The sequence below is a fragment of the Aotus nancymaae genome, unplaced genomic scaffold (assembly GCF_030222135.1).
Source record: "Aotus nancymaae isolate 86718 unplaced genomic scaffold, 86718_ANA_hifiasm-v0.15.2.pri h1tg000020l, whole genome shotgun sequence".
NCBI lineage: Eukaryota > Metazoa > Chordata > Mammalia > Primates > Aotidae > Aotus > Aotus nancymaae.
The window spans coordinates 59,067,198-59,090,352 of NW_026988432.1; the positions used below are offsets into that span (position 1 = coordinate 59,067,198).

The 23,155-nt window shown below is 39.8% G+C and overlaps 1 protein-coding gene across 2 annotated transcripts in view; it reads right to left on the reverse strand.

Moving 5' to 3' along the window:
• LOC105713173 (myomesin-1) overlaps positions 1-23,155 on the reverse strand; it is a 165,670-nt gene that overhangs the window by 32,909 nt on the left and 109,606 nt on the right. For both annotated transcript variants that reach the window (XM_064379368.1, XM_064379369.1), the window contains 5 exons: positions 20,814-20,998; positions 16,646-16,760; positions 3,378-3,534; positions 1,562-1,668; positions 1,400-1,444 (listed from right to left, as the gene is read on the reverse strand). In XM_064379368.1, coding sequence (XP_064235438.1) covers positions 1,400-1,444; positions 1,562-1,668; positions 3,378-3,534; positions 16,646-16,760; positions 20,814-20,998 — 609 coding nt within the window. The remainder of the gene's footprint in view (positions 1-1,399; positions 1,445-1,561; positions 1,669-3,377; positions 3,535-16,645; positions 16,761-20,813; positions 20,999-23,155) is intronic.

Here is a 23,155-nt window from a genome sequence, read left to right on the forward strand (position 1 = left end):
CTAACTTTTTCAAAATTAACATTTAAAACCTCACTCATGATATTACTTTTCCAGTTTCATGGTGAATAAGCACACAGATGAGAAACGACTTGCCTAATGCCACATGGTGGCATGGAGGGTTCTTCTCTAGAATTTAGAAGTCTGCGCCCTACAGTCACGTCTCAGGGGCACTGCACTCTGCTACTTTGCTGAACAAAGTTGGGTTTATTTTTGTTTTTAGAGATAGGGTCTTGCTCTGTTGCCCAGGGTCGGGTGCAGTAGCATGATCATGGTGCACTGCAGCCTCAAACTCCTGGGCTCAAGCGATCCTCCCGCTCCGGCCTCCCAGAGTACTGGGATTACAGATGTGAACCACTGTGCCCAGCCCAAAGTTGGTTTTGAGAACGTTACAGCTGAGGCCAATATCACCAGCACGCAGCCTCACTATCAAAGCAAGTCACTCCCTGCAGATATAAGAGAAGGTCAGCAATTGGTTCTAGAGCAGTGTGTGAGTCACAACCTCCACTGGGAATTTACTAAAAGTGAAGGATACTCTTCCTAGAAAAATGCACATATACAAATATACAAAGATTGTCCATAGTCTGGAATAGGGATAAAGTTTTTTGGATTCCTGAAACTCCTTTATTAGTGGAGGATTTATATTTTAAGTATTAAAATTTCTGATTTAAGTAGAATGAGTGTATATGATCACTTTCTACTTTTTTTTCACCAAACTCCAGGGTGTAACTTTCTGGATGCTTCACTACCTTGCCCAGTGGGTACTAATGGCAAGAGATCCTATCTGGCCAGTGGAACCTTCCGAGGGTCGTTTCCGACTTCCTTCTCTTCTTAGTGTCTAAAGTGTGGAGTTTAATCTTTTATGTAGAAAGTGCTTTATTGAAGGGTTGTAGATAGTTCAGAGGGATTCTTTTTCTGACCAAGGTATGTTTACCCTATTACCCTATTTTCCAGGAGTTTAAAATTATAGGCACTGTCTTCATATTGTCTTTATTTAGAGGTATAATTCTTCTTTTAAGTGCTAATCTTACTTAGGAAAAGATTAGTTTGGCTAAAGACATGTAAGTGTATATATCCAGAAAATATATATGCGATTCCAACATATGTAGGCAAAAAGTGAAGAACTTAATTACTCAGATGTTACACCTGTGTAGCCATACACTTCACCATGTGATGGAGCATGGGATATTATTTTCTATGTTAGTATCCTTGATATCTCTGGAGAACAATGGCAAAGGAAAAGGCATCACTTCTAGAAAGCACATCTGTAGCTACTGATGTGTGTACCATTATATGTTCTCAAGTCTCTCTCTTAAACCCATCAGAGCTGTTATCTGATCTATTCTAGAAGTTGCTGCCTAGTAAGACTGCTAAAATCTGTGAATGTATTATGGATACTTACTTGGGAACTTGTGTTCATGGCTGAGAGCAAGTAACCGTTTCAATTCTGTAGGGAGAAAAAGAAAATGATTAAAACCTTAAACTACTAAAATAAAAGTCACTTAAGAATAATTGAGAAATTAAAGCAACATTCGACGTGTGAATGCACTGATTTTAAACTTACCTTCCTCATCTATTAAGTAGCTTGATGCTATTCCATCAGTGTCTGTTACATCGCAAGAGTAAAGACCCAAGTCATCCATCCCAAGGTCTTTGAAGGTCATTTTCGTCCTTTGGAACAAAATATTTTTCTTAGAAATGAGGCTGTGTGGGATCTGTGGGCCTGTGTTTCCCCTGACTCTGGTCATTTTGCATATGCTATTCCTTTCATTTGGATGCTTCCTCTCATCTTGCTGAGCTGCAGCCTATGTGTTCTTGGTGTTTCAGATTAAATGTCATTTCCTCTGGGAGGACTTTTCTTACCTCCTTCCAGGGGGTGATGGTGACAGGGGAGTGGAACTGGTTCATATCCCACATGCCCAAGTTATGTTGCTTATCAGTGCACATCCTACACAAAAATATCCAGTGATCAGCCCCTGCGGGGAGCCTGACACTTCCTTCCCCAAGGACAAAACTTGCTATCGGTAACTCTGGGTGCCTCTCCTATGCCATCTCCTGCTCTTCCCTTTTCTGAACTTATTATAAGCATCTGTATTCTTCCTACTGTATAATCCCTGTGCCTTCAGAGACAGGAACTGCTTTGTTTACTCTGGTATCCCCAGCACCCAGTACCTTGTCTGGCACATAATACGCGTAATAAGTAAATGAATGGCTCAGTGGGTGAGTTCATTGTGTTTCCTAACTTTGGCAAACTATATTGCTAGGCAGTGTCTAAGATCAACCAAATATTGACATGTTAAGTATACAGAAAAAAAGAACTTCATTGTTCAACTATCTTTTCTTGGGCCAAATGTGTTTTGTTTCAAGAAATTTACAGCATAGTGGCTGAAAAACATCCTTTAATTATATTCGGTATTTCCTTGTCATTCTACAACAAAATTGCTAGTCTTCTCTTTTATTTCTGAGATATACTGGGCTTCATTGTAATAGAAAATAGTACCTAGAAATACTGTGCTTTATCAAATACTTTGCTTTATCATATTAATCCAATGTGATTGACACTATGAAAATATAAAGCTTGATAAGTTTTTGCTGTAAAGCAAAGTAAAAACAACACTCAAAATCTTGGAGCTGAACAGAAATGATAGATCATACAATTCCTCCATTCTCCCCACCCTCATTTTATAGAAAAAAGAATCCGAGGTTTATGGAAGTTAAATAGCTGCCCAAGGTTATGTAGCCAGCTCCTGGTAGAGCTGGGCCTAGAGCTCATCGACCTTGTGCTTCTATACAGAGCTTTTTCCCCATGTACTATTGTGTCACTCACGAGTGCTGGTGAAAAAAGCAGAAGAGATTATCCTCAATCCATTTAATTTACCATGATTTGAGCCAGCAACTTCTTCTTAGCCCCCTATAAGTATCCTCATCATTAAGATTTCAAAATTTCATAAATAATGAGAATCATCTTTAAAGCTGATCTTCATGTCAATCAAATGTTTCTAACAACATAAATGAGACAATAAATAAGAAAGCACTTTAAATGGAATAATGTAAAAAGTACTTTCTAAGGGTTATTATTATTATTTTATTTTATTAGAGACAGGGTCTCACTATGTTGCCCACATTGGTCTTAAACCCCTAGCTCAAGTGATCCTTCTGCCTCAGTCTCCCAAGTTGCTAGGATCTCAGGTGTGAGCCAATGAGCCAATCTAGGATGATTATTTTTAAGGTTTAAGTTGGTTATTATTTTCTACAATACAAGATATAAAATATATATGACTTCATCCTCTTATTCCAAGCAACTTAAGTGGAATCAAAGAGCTCATCTCATTCTCCTGTAGTGAAAAGGAAACCCATATTGTGATGGACATAGTCCTTACTTGTTGCCCTTGCTTTCAACTTCTAACCGTGGAGAATCTTCAGTGGATACATAATCTTTGGACCAGGTGAACTCGGACTTTGGAGTCATCTGATCACATTCGAAGTTCAATGAAATGACTCCATCATCATCCACATGTACAACAACTTCTTTGGTTCCTATAAGATCAAAAAGAAGGCACTGATACTTCATGGAGGAAAGCAACCAAGTAAGAATTTGTTACTTTGAGATCCTTTACTTTAGCCCTAAAGTAGAGCCCTGAGCCCAGGTCAGGGAAAAGCTTCACTGCTCTCGTGGGTGGACAGTCCTACTCTACAATTCAAATTTTATGCCATGACACGAAATTAGATGAATGCATCACATTTCTTAGGTAGAGTCAACACCATGGACAGTATTGTTTGTGATGTGACTGATGGTACGGTTATGGGAGTGGATTGATTGCAATAACGAGACAGGGCAGCTTTGGGAAAAGGGAAAATCAATTGATTCTTATCAGGCCCTAATTCATGACTTTTGCTTCAATAATATCCACATGCAATCAGTCATCAGGAAAGCGTAGATAGCAATGAAGAACCCAAAGGGAAATGAAATGGGAGAAAGTAGAGAGACTAAGAATTGCCTATATTCACATATTCAAAGTCTGTAAGTCATTTAAGAGTGGAGAAACATGGATGCCTGCTCTGTGGATCACATAACCATAAATCAATTTAAAGATGTCCCTCTAGATTAGAGTGACAGCAACCGAGAAATGACTATTATTGAACTGCATGGAGATTTAAATGGAAATGAGTTTCAAGAGATTCAGCTCTTTCAAGAAGATTGGTTCTAGATTTTAAAAAATTCAGTTAGTGTTTTGAGTTATTCTATTTTTGAGAGTTATGATAAACTGCACCTGCACCTAATAGAGAATTCAAGGAAAATTTGTAGAGCATATGAAACATTCACATCTATGCCTAAATCCAGCTGAAAGGAGTAAAATGCTCTACTCAAATTTATACTCATTCAATTGCCAGTCTAAACTCGGTTTGTTTCAGTAGATTAGGAAAAATATATTTAAAAATATATTACATTTAATCGCAGAAAAGTACAGCTGTATTTTTTAAAAAGCATAAAAAACCTTCTGAAGGAATTGAATGTTTTCTCTCTAGAGTGTATCATAAGAGGCCAACATCCTGGCCTACTGTCCAATAAAACTTGTTAGTGGAAAAAAAATTTCAAACGTTCTCCCAAGGGAAGGCCAAGAGGAAACCAGTGCCCAAATGGCGCCTGGCAGGGTGATCTTGGTTTCTGAGCCTGATAGTTGATCTAACTTGTGGCTCTACAGATGGCAGTGTATACTACAACTAGAAACTTTCAAAAAGTAATTGTTAGCACATGCAAAGCTTAGAGAAGACTGGTTCTAGAAAACTTTTTAAAATTCCTTTTTCTTCAACAATGGGCTATTTTCATATTTGATTACATAGATAAACTGATATAACAATCAATTAAAGGCTTAATTGTTCCTTAAGTGAACTGTCCACCATATGTTACTTTTAAAGGGCTACATGTATTCCATTGTAAGTTGCAGACCACATTTTATTTCTATTCCTGATAACACGTGACTAATCCTCACACTCTATTTTCGTGTAATATATGTTGAACAAATGCTTTCATTAAAACTTAAGGAAAGGCTAACAGTGAAGAGTGTTGTGGTTAGACCGTATTATAACATACAGTTTGTGTGATTGAGTCACAGAAAGACTATAAACAGAAATTTTTGTCTATCTGTATTGCTGCGAAGAGAAAAGAAGTGAGGTAATCTTGCTTTTTGCATAATATCTATATTGGAAGCATGACAGATTGCTCATATCAATCATTCAGTGTTATATCTGTAATCCCTTTTTAAAAGGAAGTGAATCATCCATATACTTGCTGTTTATTACATTAGATGTATGACAAGTTCACAACAAAAACATTGCTTAAGAATCTTGATTATACTAGAGTAAAAGATCTGACTTTTCTGAAAACAAAATCATCACAAAACTGAAAGAATATGGACAATTTAATCAGCTTCGCCATTCTCTCAATGCTATAGACAACTTTTGTACTGTAACACCTCACCCATTTGGAACATTGCCCAAAACTACGAAATAAGACAAATAAGCCTCTAATACCAGTTCTGATGTGACAAAGTCCACACACTAGTATGCTGCACACTTGCTGGAGAATTCCAGAGACTTGGGATCTTTTTCTGAGACAAGGTCTCACTCTGTCATGCAGGTTGGAGTACAGTGGCGAGATCTTGGCTCACTGTGGCCTTGGTCTCCCAGGTGATCCTCCCACCTCTGCCTCCCGAGTAGCTAGGATCACAGGTGTATGGCACTGCACCCAGCCAATTTTTTGCATTTTTTTAGAGACAAGGTTTCATCATTTTTACCAGCTGGTCTCGAATTCCTGAGCTCAAGTGATCCACCCACCTTGGCCTCCCAAAGTTCTGGGATTACAGACTTGAGCCACTGTGCCCAACCTTGGAGCCTTTTTTACTTTGCTTAAAACAATTCTCACAAGCCTAGTTGGTTTAAAAAAAGTTTCCCTCAGTAGATTAAAAAAAGAGAGGGAGGTAGACTGGGCATGGTGGCTCACGCCTGTAATCCCAGCACTTTGGGAGGCCGAGGCAGGTGGATCACAAGGTTAGGAGTTTGAAACCAGCCTGATCAACTTGGTGAGACCAAAAATTAGCTGGATGTGGTGGCGCGTGCCTGTAAGCCCAGCTACTTAGGAGGCTGAGGCAGGAGAATCACGAACCTGGGAGGCAGAGGTTGTGGTGAGCTGAGATCACACCATTGCACTCCAGGCTGGGCAACAGAGGGAGACTCCATCTCAAAAAAAAAAAAAAAAAAAGAGGAAGGTAAGAAGCTACTATAAGCAGGAGCGTTGAGAATAAAGAAAATGACATCAAGAGAAGAGGGAGAAAAACTAAAAGTAGCCTCACAAACATTATTTACTATAGGAGCAGATAGCTTCTCGCCCTATAACAACACTTGAGGATTGTTATAGGGAGGATCACTTGAGGCCAGGAGTTCGGAACCAGCCTGGCCAACAAGGTGAAACCCTGTCTCTACTAAAACTATACAAATTAGCCAGGTGTGGTGGTGCATTTCTGTAGTCCCAGGTACTTGGGAGGCTGAGGCACAAGAATGATTTCAACCTGAGAGGTGGAGGTTGCAGTGAACTGAGATTGTACCACTGCACTTCAGCCTAGGCAAAAGAAGAAAGAAAAGAAAAGAAGGGGAGGGAGAGAGAAGAAAGAAAGAGAGAAGGAAAGAGAGAGAGAAAGATAAAAAAAGAGAAAGAGAGAGAGAAAGAGAAAAAAGAGAAGGAGAGAGAGAAGGAGAGAAAAAAGAGAGAAAGAAAGAGAAAATAAAGGAAGGAAGGGAAAGAAAGAGAGGGAGGGAAGGAGGAAGGAAGGAAGGAAGAAAAGGAAGAAAAAGAAAAGGAAGGAAGGGAGGGAGGGAGGGAGAAAATCCTGTTTAGTTTTTGTCTCAGTTCCTCAGTTACCGAGCAAAGAATATAGAGCTGAATCATTGAAGTACAGTTGGTCCTTCATATCTATGGGTTCTGCAACCATGGATTCAACCAACTGTGGTTGGAAAATACTTGGAGAACAAACAATAAACATGACAGCACATCAATAAAAACAATGCAAACTTAAAAACTATACAGTATCACAACTCTTTACATAGCATTTATATCATATTAGGTATTGTAAGTAAGCTAGAGATGATTTAAAGTATAAAGGAGGATGTCTGTAGGTTATATACATACATTATGTCATTTTATAAAGGGACTTGAGTGTTCCTGGATTTTGGTATGTGACCAGGACAGGGGCTCCTGCAACTGATCTCCCAGGTTAAAGAGGGATAACTGTATTCTGAAAAATAAGTTTTTGTAAAGCACTTTAAGATCTTTTGTGAAAATACGAAATGAAACGAAAGATGTTGTTTGTTTGCCTTTTTAAATAAAATATGTTATTTTTAGGTTCCAAGCCACATCTGCATTTCAAAAATGATGTATGACTCACTGGAAACAAAAATCTATGAGTGATATATCATTACCTTACAGTGAGTTGTAACATAAGAAATGGGATCATTTATACTTTTAGACAACAATGGGATCATTTATACTTTTAGAAAACAATGTGAAATTTTTTTCACAGTCTTACATTAAAAATTGTAATTTAAAATTAGGTAATTTGCTGGGCCCAATGGCTCACACCTGTAATCCCAAAACTTTGGGAGACCAAGGCAGGAGGATTGCCTGACCTCAGGAGTTTGAGACCAACCTGGGCAACAAAATGAGACTCTGTATTTACAAAAAAAATTTAAATTAGTGGGCTGTGGTGGCTAACACCTGTAGCACCAGCTACCAGGGAAGCTGAGGTAGGCGGATCACTTGAGACTGAGAGATGGAGGCTGCAGTGAGCAATGATCATGCCACTGCACTCCAGCCTGGTGACAAAATGAGACCCTGTCTCCAAACAAAAGCAAAAAGAAACAAGTAATTGCTAGGAGAGAGCCAAAGAGGTAAGGATTATCGGTAATATCAACCAGTATCTAAGAGTCTTCCTTATCTGTGAAGCTTTTCTTGATTAATTATGTCAAATCAGTATATCATAAGCAATATCTGTAGTGGGTGGAAAAGAGAGGCAGGAACATTTCTTCAACTTATGGACACAAAATTGTGAGTGCTACTGGTGGATTTATTAAATAAATGAACAATAAAGGAAACAAATAAAAACAGTTAAAACTATATTTGGCACTTAAGGTTTAAAAATTAAAACTTGCTAAGAGGATTATTTGATTGGATTTTTATTCTTCAGAAAGTTGCATTGGTTGTTTAGTTTATTGAGAATAAGGTCAAATTCTACAAATGTCTTTTATATTTCCCTTACATATTTACACAGGCCAGGGACTGGACCGAGGAAAAAAAACCAGCTTTAAAAGATAAATGCCACGGGGCACGTTGACTCACACCTGTAATCCCAGCACTTTAGGAGTCCAAGACAGGCAGATCACGAGGTCAGGAGTTCAAGACCAGCTTGATCAACATGGTGAAACCCCGTCTTTACTAAAAATACAAAAATTAGCTGGATGTGGTGGCGCGCGCCTGTAATTGCAGCTACTCATGAGGCTGAGGCAGGAGAATCACTTGAACCCAGGACCAGGAGGCAGAAGTTTCACCGAGCCAAGATCATGCCACTGCACTCCGGCCTGGGTGACAGAGTGAGACTCCATCTCAGGAAAAAAAAAAAAAGATAAATGGCAGTTTAAGATTGTGACATTGATCTTATTGGAACCTGTCTTATTAAAGCTGAAGTATAACACCGATATTTTGATAAAGAGGTGAGAGGAAATAAAATCACCGATGAAACTGCCTTTGCAAAATTATAACGTAGTTGACTTCGTCTTGCTTCTGACCTCCAAGCTGCCCTTGGTCATTCCTGGGTATAGTCTAAGCCAACTTTGAGAGAAGTTTAGTATACAGTTTAACTTGAAAGCCAGAATGACAATAATCCTCCGCTCTGTTCGGGGGCTGAAACCACTAATGAGAAGTTACAAGACAGGTGTAGTTTCTATGATCCCTTACTGCTTAGATGTCATGTGGCCAGAGGTCACAAGATCTGTGAGCTTCCCAATTGCACCTATAGATAACATCAGTATTATAAAACCTAAGATTGGTTTTTTTAGATGGTTTTCAGACCGACTCCACCCAGACTCATGACTTGTGACTCAACTAACTGTGGCCCCACCCAGAGATGGATTCAGCATATGAGGACCATTTTCCACAGCCCTACTATTTCATTCCCAACCAATCAGGAACCCATTCCCTAGCTCCCACCTACCAAATTGTCCAAAAAATCCCTAACCTCTGAGCCTTCAGGGAGACTGATTTGACTGCTAACTCTAAGTCTTCCACTTTAGCTGGCCTCATGTCAATTAAACTCTTTCTCAACTGCAATGCTGCACTCACAGTGGATTGATTTTGTTTGTGCAGTGGGCAGGGAGAACCTAATGGGTGATTACACTAACAAAGAAAATATTCTAGTGGCAGTGGGTTTCCTACTTAATTTTATACTCCGAATTTGAAGCTAGATCTCCTCCTTGACAAATTTTTGAGACAGAGTCTCACTCTGTCTCCCAGTTGGAGTGCAGTGATGCAATCATGGCTCACTGCAGCCTCAACTTCCTGGGCTCAAGCAATCATCCTGCCTCAGCCTCCCAAGTAACTGGGATTACAGGCATGCACCATCACTCCTGGCCAATTTTCTATTTTTTGAAGAGGTGGGGTCTAACTGTGTTACCCAGGCTCTCCCTAAGAAATCAACGATGCTGCCAACTGATGGAAAGTATAATTCAAAAAGTAATCGTAATCTCAAGCTTTTAAAAAAATCAAATTTGCTGACAATATTTCAGATACTAGTTCTTTAAGCATATTTCTGGAGTTCCATTGCAATTCTCCTTGGAAAATGTTTAGTCAAAATAATATTTCAAAGAAAGAATGCACTTGAACTAATGTCATTTACGTCAAATAATGTAAATGTAAGAGAGTATGTAAATACAACAAGTTATGGCTCCTTTCCTATTTGTCACAGGAATTACAATGCTGATGCTATCACACTCTCATAATATGGCTTTTCAAGTTCAAAGCCTTTTTTTTTTGAGATGGAGTCTTGCTCTGTTGCCATCTGGAGTGCAGTGATGTGATCTTGGCTCACTGCAACCTCTGCCCCACCCAGGTTCAAGCAATTCTCCTGCCTCAGCCTCCTGAGTAGCTGGGATTACAGGCATGCACCACCACAACCAGCTAATTTTCATATTTTAGTAGAGGGGTTTCATCAGGTTGACCAGGCTGGTCTTGAAGTCCTGACCTCAAGTGATCCACCTGCCTTGACCTACCAAAGTGCTGGGATTACAGGCATGAGCCACCACACCTGGCCTCAAGCTCAAAGCCTTCTGTTACTGTTTGGTTTTAATTAATTTGTTAACACAGTCCTTTGAATAAAGGCATTTTTTAAAGATGCCTATAATGGGAAAGTAAATCCCTGCCCAAAGTGCTGGGATTACAGATGTGAGGCACTGCGCCCAGCCAGTGACAGCATTTCAACATTTCTAACATGCCCCAGGCTAACCCACCAGACAGTGTCTTGTGGAGATTAGCTTGGTACAATGTCACAGAAAAAGCCTGAGAGAAAAGTCTACCTATAACATCCTCCTCACATTTTCCTTTTTCTTTTTCTTTCTTTCTGTTTTTTTTTTTTTTTTTTTTTTTTTTTGAGATGGAGTCTTGCTCTGTCATCCAGGCTGGAGTACAGTGGTGTGGTCTTGGCTCACTGTGACCTGTGCCTCCCAGGTTCAAGCAATTCTCCTGCCTTGGCCGCCTGAGGAGCTGGGCTTACAGATGCTCACCACATACCCAGCTAATTTTTTTGTAGTTTTAGTAGAGATGGGGTTTCACCATGTTGGCCAGGCTGATCTCAAACCGCTGATCTCAGGTAATCTGCCCATTTGGTCTCCCAAAGTGCTGGGATGATAGGCATGAACCACTGTACCTGGCCAAATTTTCTTTTCAGAATGTCCCACAGCTTAGCTGAGGTTTTTCCAAGAGCTGAGCTCCTGTCAATTAGTTCATGGCTGAACTCTGAGAAATGCCTAAAGAGGCATATTCTCTCAAGTTGATTGATGATCAACATGGTTCTGATAATTAACGGGCAGGAAGCAAGTTTGATGTTCTGCTATCAAAGTAAAGCAGTTCTTGTGGGTATTCTTATCCAGATAAGAGGCCATCCCACTTCCCCACAAAGCTGGACTGAAAAAGTGGACCAAAATTTGGCATCACTTAGATTTTCTCAGAAATGACCTCAGAAATGATCATGACCTGCTCATGATTATGAAGAATTTAGTTAAGATCTCAGGAGATTTAGGTATAAAACATAAGAGAGTTGTTGTTGTTGCCTAAAAAGGATTTAAGAAGAGTTGTCACTAGTCAGCTCCTCAACCCTAAGCAAATCCTTAATACAGACACAGAGATAACAGATGGTAACAGATCTCATTTTACATTATTATTTTTTCTTTTCTTTCCTATTCTTTTCTAATAGAGGCAGGTCTGACTATGTTGCTTAGGGCGGTCTGCAACTCCTGGGCTCAAGTGATCCTCCTATCTGGACTCCCAAAGTGTTGGGATTACAGAACCAAGACAGCATTCCAATAGTCCCTCAAGGCTTGCCAAGAACTCCCAGGATGTGAATGGGTTCAGGTGAAGCTCAGGACTAAAATGATCTATGTGGAAATTAATTCATTTCATTCCACTTTTCTCTCCCCTCCCCACAAAAATGATTAAAAAAATTTTTAAAGCTTAAATAAAATCACAGTAAACTGTTCACCTTCCTATACATTTCGTAATCTGATATGATAATTCTTTCTCATATAAAGTGTTTTACATGAGCATTAATATATCACTTTTATAAGCTTTAATTATTTGTTCTCCATGGTGTAGGTAATGGGTGTGTATGGTGATGTTTAAAATATTCAAGAGTGGGGCTGGGCATGGTGGCTCACGCCTGTAATCCCAGCACTTTGGGAGGCTGAGGTGGGTAGATCACAAGGTCAGGAGTTCAAGACCAGTCTGGCCAAGATGGTGAAACCTTATCTCTACTAAAAATGCAAACATTAGCTGGATGTGGTGGCAGATGCCTGCAATCCCAGCTACCTGGGAGGCCAAGGCAGGAAACTGGTTGAACCTGAGAGGCGGAGGTTGCAGTGAGCTGAGATCACACCACTGCACTCCAGCCTGGGCGGCCGAGTGAGACTCTGTCTAAAAAAAAAAAAGCAGACAAAAGTGAATTAATGTAATCAGTCACATGTAATACTGAGCTTCCCTGTGTTTCAGATGAGGACTGGCGGCTGACCATTCACCCTCATGCCTACATCGGAGCCTCACCAGATGTTACTTTCCCAGCTCACCCATCATAACCAGGGAAGGCAGTACAAGATGATTAGGGTGAAGTGCACACACTGAGGCTACAAGACAGAGGCATACTCACTGGCAAAACAGGCTAGTCATTCATTATATTTTCATTCAATAAATTAGCTACTATATACCAGGTACTATGCTAGACTCTCAGCATATGTACAGAAAAGGCACAGTTCCTATTTTGAGGAGCCATGGTCTAACGTACAGTTCACAAGCCTAGTGTCACACTGGAATTATCCAAAGAGCTAAACAAACAGCAATAAGCCTATGCTCAGCTACCTAGCCTAAGAGTTTTGTTTGTTTGTTTTTGTTTTTTTTTTTTTAGAATATCTTATCTTCTGTCATCATCCCTTTAGCCCTAAAGATCCTGATTTAATTGGATCTTTAGGGCTGGATATCAGTATTTTAAAAAGTTCCTGGTATGATTGTAATGTACAGGTAAGGTTGAGAACTACAGTCCCAGCATATGAAAGAGATCAGTTAGTGAGCAAATACAAGTGCAGCTTTCTAAATGAACCAGTTGAGCTCATCTTTAAAGTTAGTCTGGCTTCCTGCTTTAGAATCTTTCACTTCATGACTCCACCACTTGGCCACTGAGCACACATTTGCCTTCTCATTCCTGCCAGTCTCTGGAACCAACCAGTGTTTAGACACTGGGATTGTCCGAGCCCTTGCTTAGTAGGTTACCAACTCAGTCCCAACTCACAATTCCTTCTGGTAATGCTTTCTCATAACCTACCTTGCTCCTTGTGACCAAGCTAACTTCTATAACCCAGTTTTGGCTGGGACTCAGCCCATCACCTGATTCTCCTGCCCGCTGCTCAGTTTCTCTGGTAAGAATACCTGCAGTCTGTACTGCCAGCTGTGGTGCCCTCCAGATCACCTGCCAGGCTTTGGCAGGTCTCTCTCTCTCGTCTTCCATCTGATCTGGCTCACATGGCCTTCATCTTCACCCCAGGCTTGATGCAATCAACTACAGCTACTGTTTTTAAAATATCTAATATCAAGAAGAGAACATCCTCTTTTTATGCAACAACTCATCCACATTATGTTTCACTCTATTATTTTCATAGGCTTCTTTAGCTAATAGATTTCTTGGTAGAGCATGACACACTCAGTCCATTATCTGGATTCTCATTACCAGCACAATGAGACAAGAATACATCCACTTGCAATGTATTCTTTGACTTCAAAGGGAGACCAGTGACCCTACCAACCCCAGTAGATTAAGTTAACTATTAAAGTGGAATTCAAATTACACTTGAAGTATCTTGTTAGATATATTTGTGGTTTGCTATTACAAGATAAGCTTTGTTTTCTATCTGAAATTTTAATAATGCATCCCCTAAAAAGTTGTTCTTCTGAAATAGCAACCCAAGTTTCACATCCCAAGTCTTGAAGTTGATAACACGCTCCCCTGTCATGTATTCCAACATAAAATAAATAATGTGGGTAAAAGTAATATGTTGATATCTAATAAAATGAATACATACAGAAAATTTTAGGCTACATATAAAGTTTTTATAGGGACTTATAAAACCTTGCTACTTAGTTTATAGCCTATTCGGCTATAAGAAATCCTTTATGAACACCTATCCCAGCTCTCATCATTGTATGCTATAAACATTATCTTTTCCATTAGATTGTAAGCTCAGTGTGCAGCGATGATGTCACACTATTCCTGGGGTCCAAATGGCACCTGACACACAGTAGGAACTCAAGAAATACATGTGGCTACAGTGAGTGTGTACTTATTGCATATAAAACAGGCTCAGATGTCACGGGATTTTGGTGCTCTTTCATGGGAAAGCATTTGAACTTTGTGTATCCAGGGTTCTTCTCTAGGTTGTGAGCCAGTGGTTTGTCTGTGGGTGCTGCTTAGCATAGCAGTGTCACAGCTGTCGGTAGTTAAGGGTCTAGGAATGGAATGGCACATAAATGACTTTTGGTTCCTTCAAGCTGGTGAAACAAAACTCTCACCCAGGAGGTCACCAGCAGATCCTTTTCTGGTGGCAAAATTTCCCTAGTGATGGCTCTGCTAATGTCATGCCTGGTCACCTGCCAGTCTGAGGCTAAAGATGAGAAAATAAGAAACTGACTTAAGCTCTTTTAACAATCAGATTTGGAACCCATGGCTTCCAGGGTGCTTTTGATATAGCCCAGACTAGATTAAGAGTTTACTTGTGTAGCAATCTATGGTGTTCTGAGAGAAAACTCTGCCCTTGGGTCCTTGGCGATGTCCATATGGCACCTTTAATATCACACAGTTGTCAGTTGAAGGATTTCATTTCTATAGCAATATGTGTTCTGGTGTCTTTGTGTGTTACCTTTTACCTGGTGTATATGTTCCTAGCACTTTTCTGTTTTCTCATGAAATTTTGCAAAGGTTATTTATATGAAGTGTGGCACTTCTTATAGACACCTACCACGCTTTCGTCTAAGAAGGTCACTTTTGTCAGACCCATGTCTACAGAGTACTTCTAAAACTAGCTGAAAACCGGTTATGAAGAAGTAGGATGAAAGGGGCAGATATTTTCTCAAAGGGTTCATTTTATATTCTTTTCAAGTAACATGCAGTGAAAGCAGTTTTCTATGTTTACATTCTTTTCTCATCAGAAAAATAAATATTCCATTCTGTATCATCTGCTCTTTGTTTATTTCAGCCTGAAAATAGGGACAGATTAAAGCAAAAGTGCTTGTACGAGAATGAATATAAACTTAATATAATTGGGTGATTTAAAAAAAATTTGTACAAATTTATACGGCATATATGCAATTCCATTACATGCCTAGATGGCATAGCGGTTACGTCATGGCTTTTAGGGTATCTATAACCCCCAATAATGCACATTGTACCCAGTACGTAATTTTTCATCATCCACACCTCCTTCAGTCCTCCCCCTTCGGAGTCTTCAAAGTGATATACTTTATCATCTCTTTGAGACAGGGTCTCACTCTGTCGCCCATGCTAGAATGCAATGGTGAAAACGTGGCTCCCTGCAGCCTTGACCTCCTAGGCTCAAGTGATCCTCCCACCTCAGCCTCCAAGTAGCTGGGATGACAGGCATGTGCCACCACATCTAGCTAATTTAAACATTTTCTAGAGGCGAGGTTTTGCCAAGTTGCCCAGCTGGTCTCGAACTCCTAGGTTCCTCCTGCCTCAGCTGCCCAAAGTGTTGGGGTTACAGACATGAGCCACAGTGCCTGGCCTCCAGTGCTTGCCTTTATGTAACTTTAACGAAGTGCAGTATATGATAACTTTGAAAAATAATACAGGTTAAACAATAAAAGAAATTATTATGCAATTATCTGAAACTAGTTGGACAATGAACACTGTACAGTTTGTTCTCATAATAAAGGGCAAGTCATCTAGTAATCTCTAGTAATCATGGCATCTTTGAAACTGGGAAGTGAAGGCTGCCTCAAATCTATAGACCATTCAGTTGGCACCACTGCTAGCTTAACCCAGGGGTCAGCAAACTACGGCCTGTGGGCTAAATTTCGCCCATTATCTCTTTTTGTATGGCCTGTAAGCTAAGAATGGTTTTATATTTTTAAATAGTTGAAAAATTGAAAGAAGCTTAGTATTTCAACACATAGGAAAATTATACAAGATTGAAATTTTATAATGCATATATCATATTATATAATGCATCTAATGTGCATGATAAAGTTTTATCAGAACACAGCCATGCTTATTAGTTTATGTATCCTCAATGGCTTCTTTTGTGTCATGGCAGAGTTAAGAAGTTGTGACAGAGACCATAGGGCTGTTGAGTGAGAAATGTTATCGGGCCCTCTACAGAAAAAGTCTGCTGACCTCTGGTTTAAACATAATAGCTATGATTACATAAATCCTACTTTTGTTTAAGGATTGTGCCACTAACTGGGCTGTTCTAGCTTCCCCCATGAGTGGGAAAATATTCTTATGAGATTTAATGGCCAGGGTACAATAGGAATGATATCCCAATAATGAATGCTTGGAAGAGTTGGTCTAAGAAGCTTAATTTGATCAAGACCTTCCATGTTTTTAGGTATGCATCAGAATAGCCCCTAGACCATGACACACCTGGCTCAACCCTGTCCCGAGGTGCCTGTGATGGGACCAATGACTGTTAAGTTCTAAGATCATTACTTACCGATTATATTCAGATAGCACACATTGATGATTTTGAAAATTAGGGAAAGCCTAGAAAGGTCGAATGTTAGTTCAGTATCTTACACAGAAGGACTAGTTTTAATGAACAGGTGAAAGCCCACCTGGACGAGTCTCTGCCACAACAGGGCCAGCGAGGTCAGATGGCTTCCCAACTCCTGCCTGGTTTATGGCTCGGACACGGAACACGTAGCTGACGCCCTCCTTGAGGCCTCGAACCTGGTAAAAGCAGGTACAGAAGTAATGGGTGTTTTATGAAGCAGTGGCTGTTTTATGTCATTTAAACAGACGGAGCTCTTCCTCTCTAGTAATAATTTAGTGATCTAGCACCAGGGATATAAGACTTGTGTTCTAGACTTGATTCTGTCAAACACTAAGCAGGTGACTTTAGCTATAGATGGTCTCTCTGAACCATCTTTAGATAGAGAGGAGTTGTTAATATCCATTCTCACTCTGATGTTTCTCCTTTTTAGTTAATTTAGTGGCCACCAACATCAGAAACAGAGACTCGTGTATGTAGGCATCACATGCATTAGCCACTGTATTCTTTGGTCAAAAGGGCAAAATACAAAGTGCTCACTATAGCATATATGTTGCCTTTCCCCCCGATCCTTTTGAGACATTCCATGAATAATTTCAGATGAAATTCTTGCCAAGAGGGGAGAATTAAAAGGATGAATCACAAACACTTTCCATTTGTTTAAAAGCATGTTAAACTAATAGAACCAAAACAAACAATAATTGTTCCTGTCAATTTAACATAGCTATTTCTTACTAAATAAACATGAAATTAACACAATTGTGAATTTAACTAATTAGTGAATAACCAAAGGGTACTAAAATTCTACATCCTCAAGTTTTTAATAATCAAGATGTATGCCGAGCATCCACTGCGTATGTGCCACTAAGCTAGAATTATGAAGAGCTGTTAAAAAAGCATTTATAATTTATTTTTGTATGACAGTCCCACTTTGTGTACATATATATATACACACACATATACATATATACACACATAGATGTGTATATATGTATATTATATATGTATATATATACATATGTCTGTATGTATATATACGTATATGTGTGTATGTGTGTATATATACATACACATATATACACACATACATATACGTATATATAATATATATACACACATATATGTATATATAATATATATACGTGTATATATACACACACATACACGTATATATATATACACACACACACATACACACATATATGTATTTTTGAGACAGAGCTTCACTCTGTTGCTCAGGCTGGAGTACAGTGGCATGATCTCAGCTCACTGCAGCCTGGACCTCCTGGGATCAAGCAATTCTCCTGCTTCAGCCTCCTGAGTAGTTGAGACCACAGGTATGTGCCAGCACACCAGGCTAACTAAAAAATTTTTTTTGTAGATATGGGGTTTCACCAGTATTTTTTATAGATATGAGGTTTCACCAGTATTAAGCCCAGACTGGTCTCGAACTCCTGGGCTCAAGCAATTCTCCCACCTCAGCCTCCCACGGTGTTGGGATTATGGGAGTGAGCTACCATGCCCAGTTTCCCACTTAATTTTTTGTAACTTTCTTTGGGTTCTGAACAATAGCATTACTATTATCAATGCTATTAATGTTTTACCAACATTTTTATTTTAAAAACATGTGACTTTTAAAAGCTATGCTGTTTTAAGAAGGAATTTATTATACACAGAAGGCATAATTTTTCCCCAAAATGTTGTGATAGAGACAAATATCCACAATGTAATCTAAATCAAACAATGTTAGAACAAAGTTATTCAATCAGGTGAAGTGTTTGTGATCATGTATTTAAATGAGATACATATTAAATTGTTAGGTTTTTAATCTAATTGTATGTGTATACAACAGAATGCCCCTATTTATGTAGTAATAGCTTTCACTGGCACTAATGAATTTTTGAAATGGATTTTATTCTATAAATAAACCTTAAATTAGTTACAGGTTAAATGCACAGAGGTTGACATATTTAAATTCTACGTTTAGAAATAATGCCAGGAAACTGTGGATTTCCAGAAGGACACAGAAACATTTCCTTGTAATAAAAATAGAGTAACCGCCATGTACCTGACACATCTGCACCTGCCACCTACGTGATGATGTATGGCTGTGAGTCAGATTTCTGCAACATGTATAGGAAGTACATTCACATTCCAGTGTCTGGTCCCTGGGGTGACAAGGTACTCCACTCTTCCATCACCACAAGGGCAATGACCACTGGCCTTAACAGCACCACAAATATGTAATCGAGATCATCAATTTTTCCTTTTCTTTTCTTTTCCTTTCTTTCTTTTTTCTTTCTTCTTTTTTTTTTTTTTTTTGAGACAGAGTCTCACTCTGTTGCCCAGGCTGGAGTGCAGTGGTGCAATCACAGCTCACTGCAGCTTCTACCTCCCTAGTTCAAGCGATCCTCCCACCTCAGCCTCATGAGTGGCTGGGACTACAGGCACATGCCACCACACCCAGCCAATTTTATTTATTTCTTTATTTATTTATTTAGAGACAGGGTTTTGTCACATTTTCCAGGCTGGTCTTGAACTCCTGGGCTCAAGCAATTTGCCTCCCAAAGCCCTGGGATGATAGGCATGAGTCACTGTGCCTGGCCTACTTTCTTCTTTATGCTTCTTATGTTTGAATTTTTCATTCAAATTGTTAGTTTTATAATCAGAAAAACAAAAAAAATCATTTTATAAAAACTGTTGATAAAGTGTAATAACTTTTCTTATAGAAGTTCACTTCCAGGTTTGTTAGGCATACTTAACCTCACTCCCTCTCTCTTAAAATTACTTTTCTTTTTTTTTTTAAAAAAACAAGTGACATCAACCATTCTTTGACACATTTAAACTCTATTTTTTCTTTTTCTTTCTTTCTTTCTTTTTTCTTGCTTCTTCATCTTTGTTTTGCTTCCAACCTCAGGCCCTTGGCATCCTCTACAGTGGTGGATGGAAGACTTGAAAATCTTCATCCCAGCCATATTCACCCACCACCACCATCCAGGATGTTCCCAGCCTTTATTTTACACTGTACTTTGGGGGTTTCTTGTAATCCAGGCGCCTCTGGACTCATCTGGACAGCAAACAGCATCATAGGCTCTAGTCCTTCCTTGACGTTTTCTCTTCATCATGAAAAGACAACCTGTCTTATTTCTTTAGAGTTTTGCAAGAATCTGGAGAGCTGTTTGGCACATGCTAAGTTGAGTTAATGGCATGTTGGGTGTAATGGTTTATGGGTCATATCTCCTGGAGGATATATTTACACAGTTTATAGTAACTGGAAATACCTTAACCCTGGAGAGTGGCTGACAGATGGAAGGGACTTAGTCCATGATGGCAGGTCAGGGAGAGATCTTTTTGGCCAGGTACACTTTGAATATCTTCCAAAGCCCACCTTATAGGCAATGACTTCTTCTGCCAACAGATAGGACTGTGCAAATGCAGTGTATAACTTCCTGAGTGAATGTGGTGAAGTCAGTCATATTTCATTCTAAGTAGTAAGTAATGCAATCATATTCCCCACAGTTTCCAAGGCCTCGAGGGGCAGTCAGAGTCTCCAGGTGCCACTGCTAACACTAGGAGAAAACATTCTTTTGAAATGTCCTTTTGGTACAAGTGATTTGGTGGCTACGGCAGAACAGTGTCTGGTCGACAGAATCAGGAAACTGTTCAATTAGCACACTCTAGAGGAACCTGAAAGGCAGGGACATGGATAAGTGGGTTGAGTGAACCCATTCCACTAATCTCTGAGAGCTCATGTGAGAACCAGCCTGACAGGAAGAGACAGCAGTGACTTGAGAGGATCAGTAGTCACAGGTTTCTTGATGTGAGCTTTATAAAAACAGCACCCTCAAATCAACAACCCCCCCCAAAAAAAAAGAGGAATGAAAAAGTCACCTTTTGGGGATGATAAGCAGTAACATTTAAAGACTATGAGTAACAAAAATGTAAAGTGGGTAAGTTGAGGCAAGGAGGGACAGGAGAGAGGAAGGAGCTAGTGGGTGTGTTTCAATACTATGCTAAGGAATTCAGGTTAGATATAACCAAAGCGTTTCAAGCATCAGAAACTTCCCCCAGCCCTAACTTCTGCCAATGGAATCTTACCAGGAGCCCAGTATATGAAACAGATCAAAGCAGAGCTATTCTGTTTTATCTGGCTAACTTTAAAGTTAATAATAGTCTAGTAATTTTCTGCTTTTTTTAAAAAAGGGAAGCTCTAGAACTGAGCATCCTCTTACCTTCAGGTATAAGGTTTTAATCGCAGCCTCATTGAGCCCTCGCCACTGGTCCTCTTTGGCCTGGGCCTCCTTCAAGTCCACGAAGTAACCAGTGACTGGAGTCCGCCCGGAGTGGATGGGGGGCTTCCAATGGAGGACCAGGGAGTCTTTCCTGACTTCGCTATACTTGAGACTGTGCGGTGGTCCTGAGAGAGAGAGAGAAGTCAATGAGGAGAAATCATAACATGGATAAGTAAATCATAACATCATCATAACAGAAATCATAACATAGATAATAACTCATCTCTACACATTTAGAACCACATTGTAAGTCTTAAAGCTAATCTGACACTGGTGTTCTTTTTTCAAAATCTAGGATTCCCATAAAAATCAGTATTCTGTGGTCATTTCATATCATTTCCCTACTGCTCTACATCAGCCCATTGGTCCCTTTAAGGGTGGTAGGTAGGGAAGGCCATTCTGAGGTGCCTCTCAAGGGGTAAACCCAAAACTTCCTTCAGACCATGCTCAGGCCTGCATTCATCTTAAAGACCTTTTATTGGAACAGTATGATTGAGCTGCAGATTCATATTTTTTAATTTTTAGTTTTAGAGACAGAGTTTTGCCCTCTTACCCAGGCTAGAGTGCAATGGTGTGATCATGGCTCACTGTAACCTGGAGCTCCTGGGTTCAAGGGATTCTTTCATCCCAGCCTCATGAGCAGCTGGGCCTACAAGTGTGTACCACCACGCCCAGCTAATTTTTTAAGTTTTTGTAGAGATAGGGACCCACTGTGTTGACCAGGCTGGTCTTGAACTCCCGAGTTCAAGTGGTTCTTCTGCCTCAGCCTCCCAGTGTTGGGATTACGGGTGGAAGCCACCGTATCTGGCCCCTGGTTTCAGATAATTTTTGAGTGACAGCCTAAAAATTTCCCTTAATCTCAAATAGTAGAAAGAAAGCAGCTTAATTTGATGGCATATGAATATAGAGAATAATAGCTCTTTCAAAGGAAAAAGAATCACTCTCAGCTGGAGGGAAACCTTCCCCCTAAAGAGTATGTGCAGCCCACAAATGGGTAAAAACAAATGATAGGTTATGGTTTACAAAAACCTTTTACCAAAATAAATATAATCAATCCTACAGGTCCTGCATCTGCGCTAAATACTGCCAGGTAGTTTACATTAATTTAGCTCACTCTTCCTGAAGACAATTAACAGAAAGCTCAGAGAAGCCAAGTCACTTGATAACCCTCTGAAGGGAGAAAGCCTGAATGCAGCCTGTATGAATGCTCTTCATGTGCTTGGCAAAGACCAAACTACTAAGTGATTGCCTGTACCTTTGCATGACCACCAGCTGCTATCCAGGTGATAAATTTATTTTTATTTTTTCCTTTCCTTTTTTTTTTTAAACAACGACTGACATCGAGCCAACCAATCAAAATTACCTAAAGTGACTCACAGTAGCCTGAAGCCAAAGCCAACCTGTACAAGGACATACTCTGTTATGCCATGCTTTGTTGTTTTGTAATTGACAGTTCAATATTTGTTTGGCCCTTTACCTTGGCTTCACGGCTACAAATATGCGTCATGCTTGCCTTCTGATGTTTTGTATAAAACTATATTTAAATATTAATACCAAATACCTCACATGAATGTGGCATGTCCCGTTTTACAAAGGGCTTTTATAACCATGATCTTGTGTCATCTTTAGAACCCAAGGAGGCATCCAGATTGGCAGCAGTATCCCTGCCCTACAGAGGAGGAACTACGCTCTGCTGTTTCCTAGCAGCTCCAGTCTAGGAAAAAGCAGACCTAATTTCCTACCCTAATTATGCTACTTGTTACCTCTGGCACCCTCTGGGCATCATTTAACCTGAGTGTCAGTTTTTTCATCTGTAAAACAGGATGATGACACATTCTTATTGCTTTCTTCTATAAGGGCGTTCTTGAAGTGAGGCTTACCTAACACTACTCAGGAAGTCAAGGAGGGATCTGAGAAGCCAGGATGTCAGGAGGGTGGGGGGCTGCCCTCTTCATTTCTTCTCTAAGTTGAGAGTGCTCACCTGAAACCTTTTTTTGTCAACTGCATCACCTTTTTTTTTTTTTTAAAGAGAGACAGAGCCTCATTCTGTTATCTAGGCTGGAGCACAGTGGTGTGATCACAGTTCACTGCAGCCTTGACCTCGTGAGCTCAAGCAATCATCCTGCCTCAGCTTCCCAAGTAGCTGGGACTACAGGCATACACCACCATGCCCAGCTAATTAAAAAAACATTTTTTAAGAGATGAGGTCTCACTATGTTGCCCAGTCTGGTCTTGAACCCCTGGGCTCAGGATATCCCCCTGCCTCAGCCTCCCAAAGAACT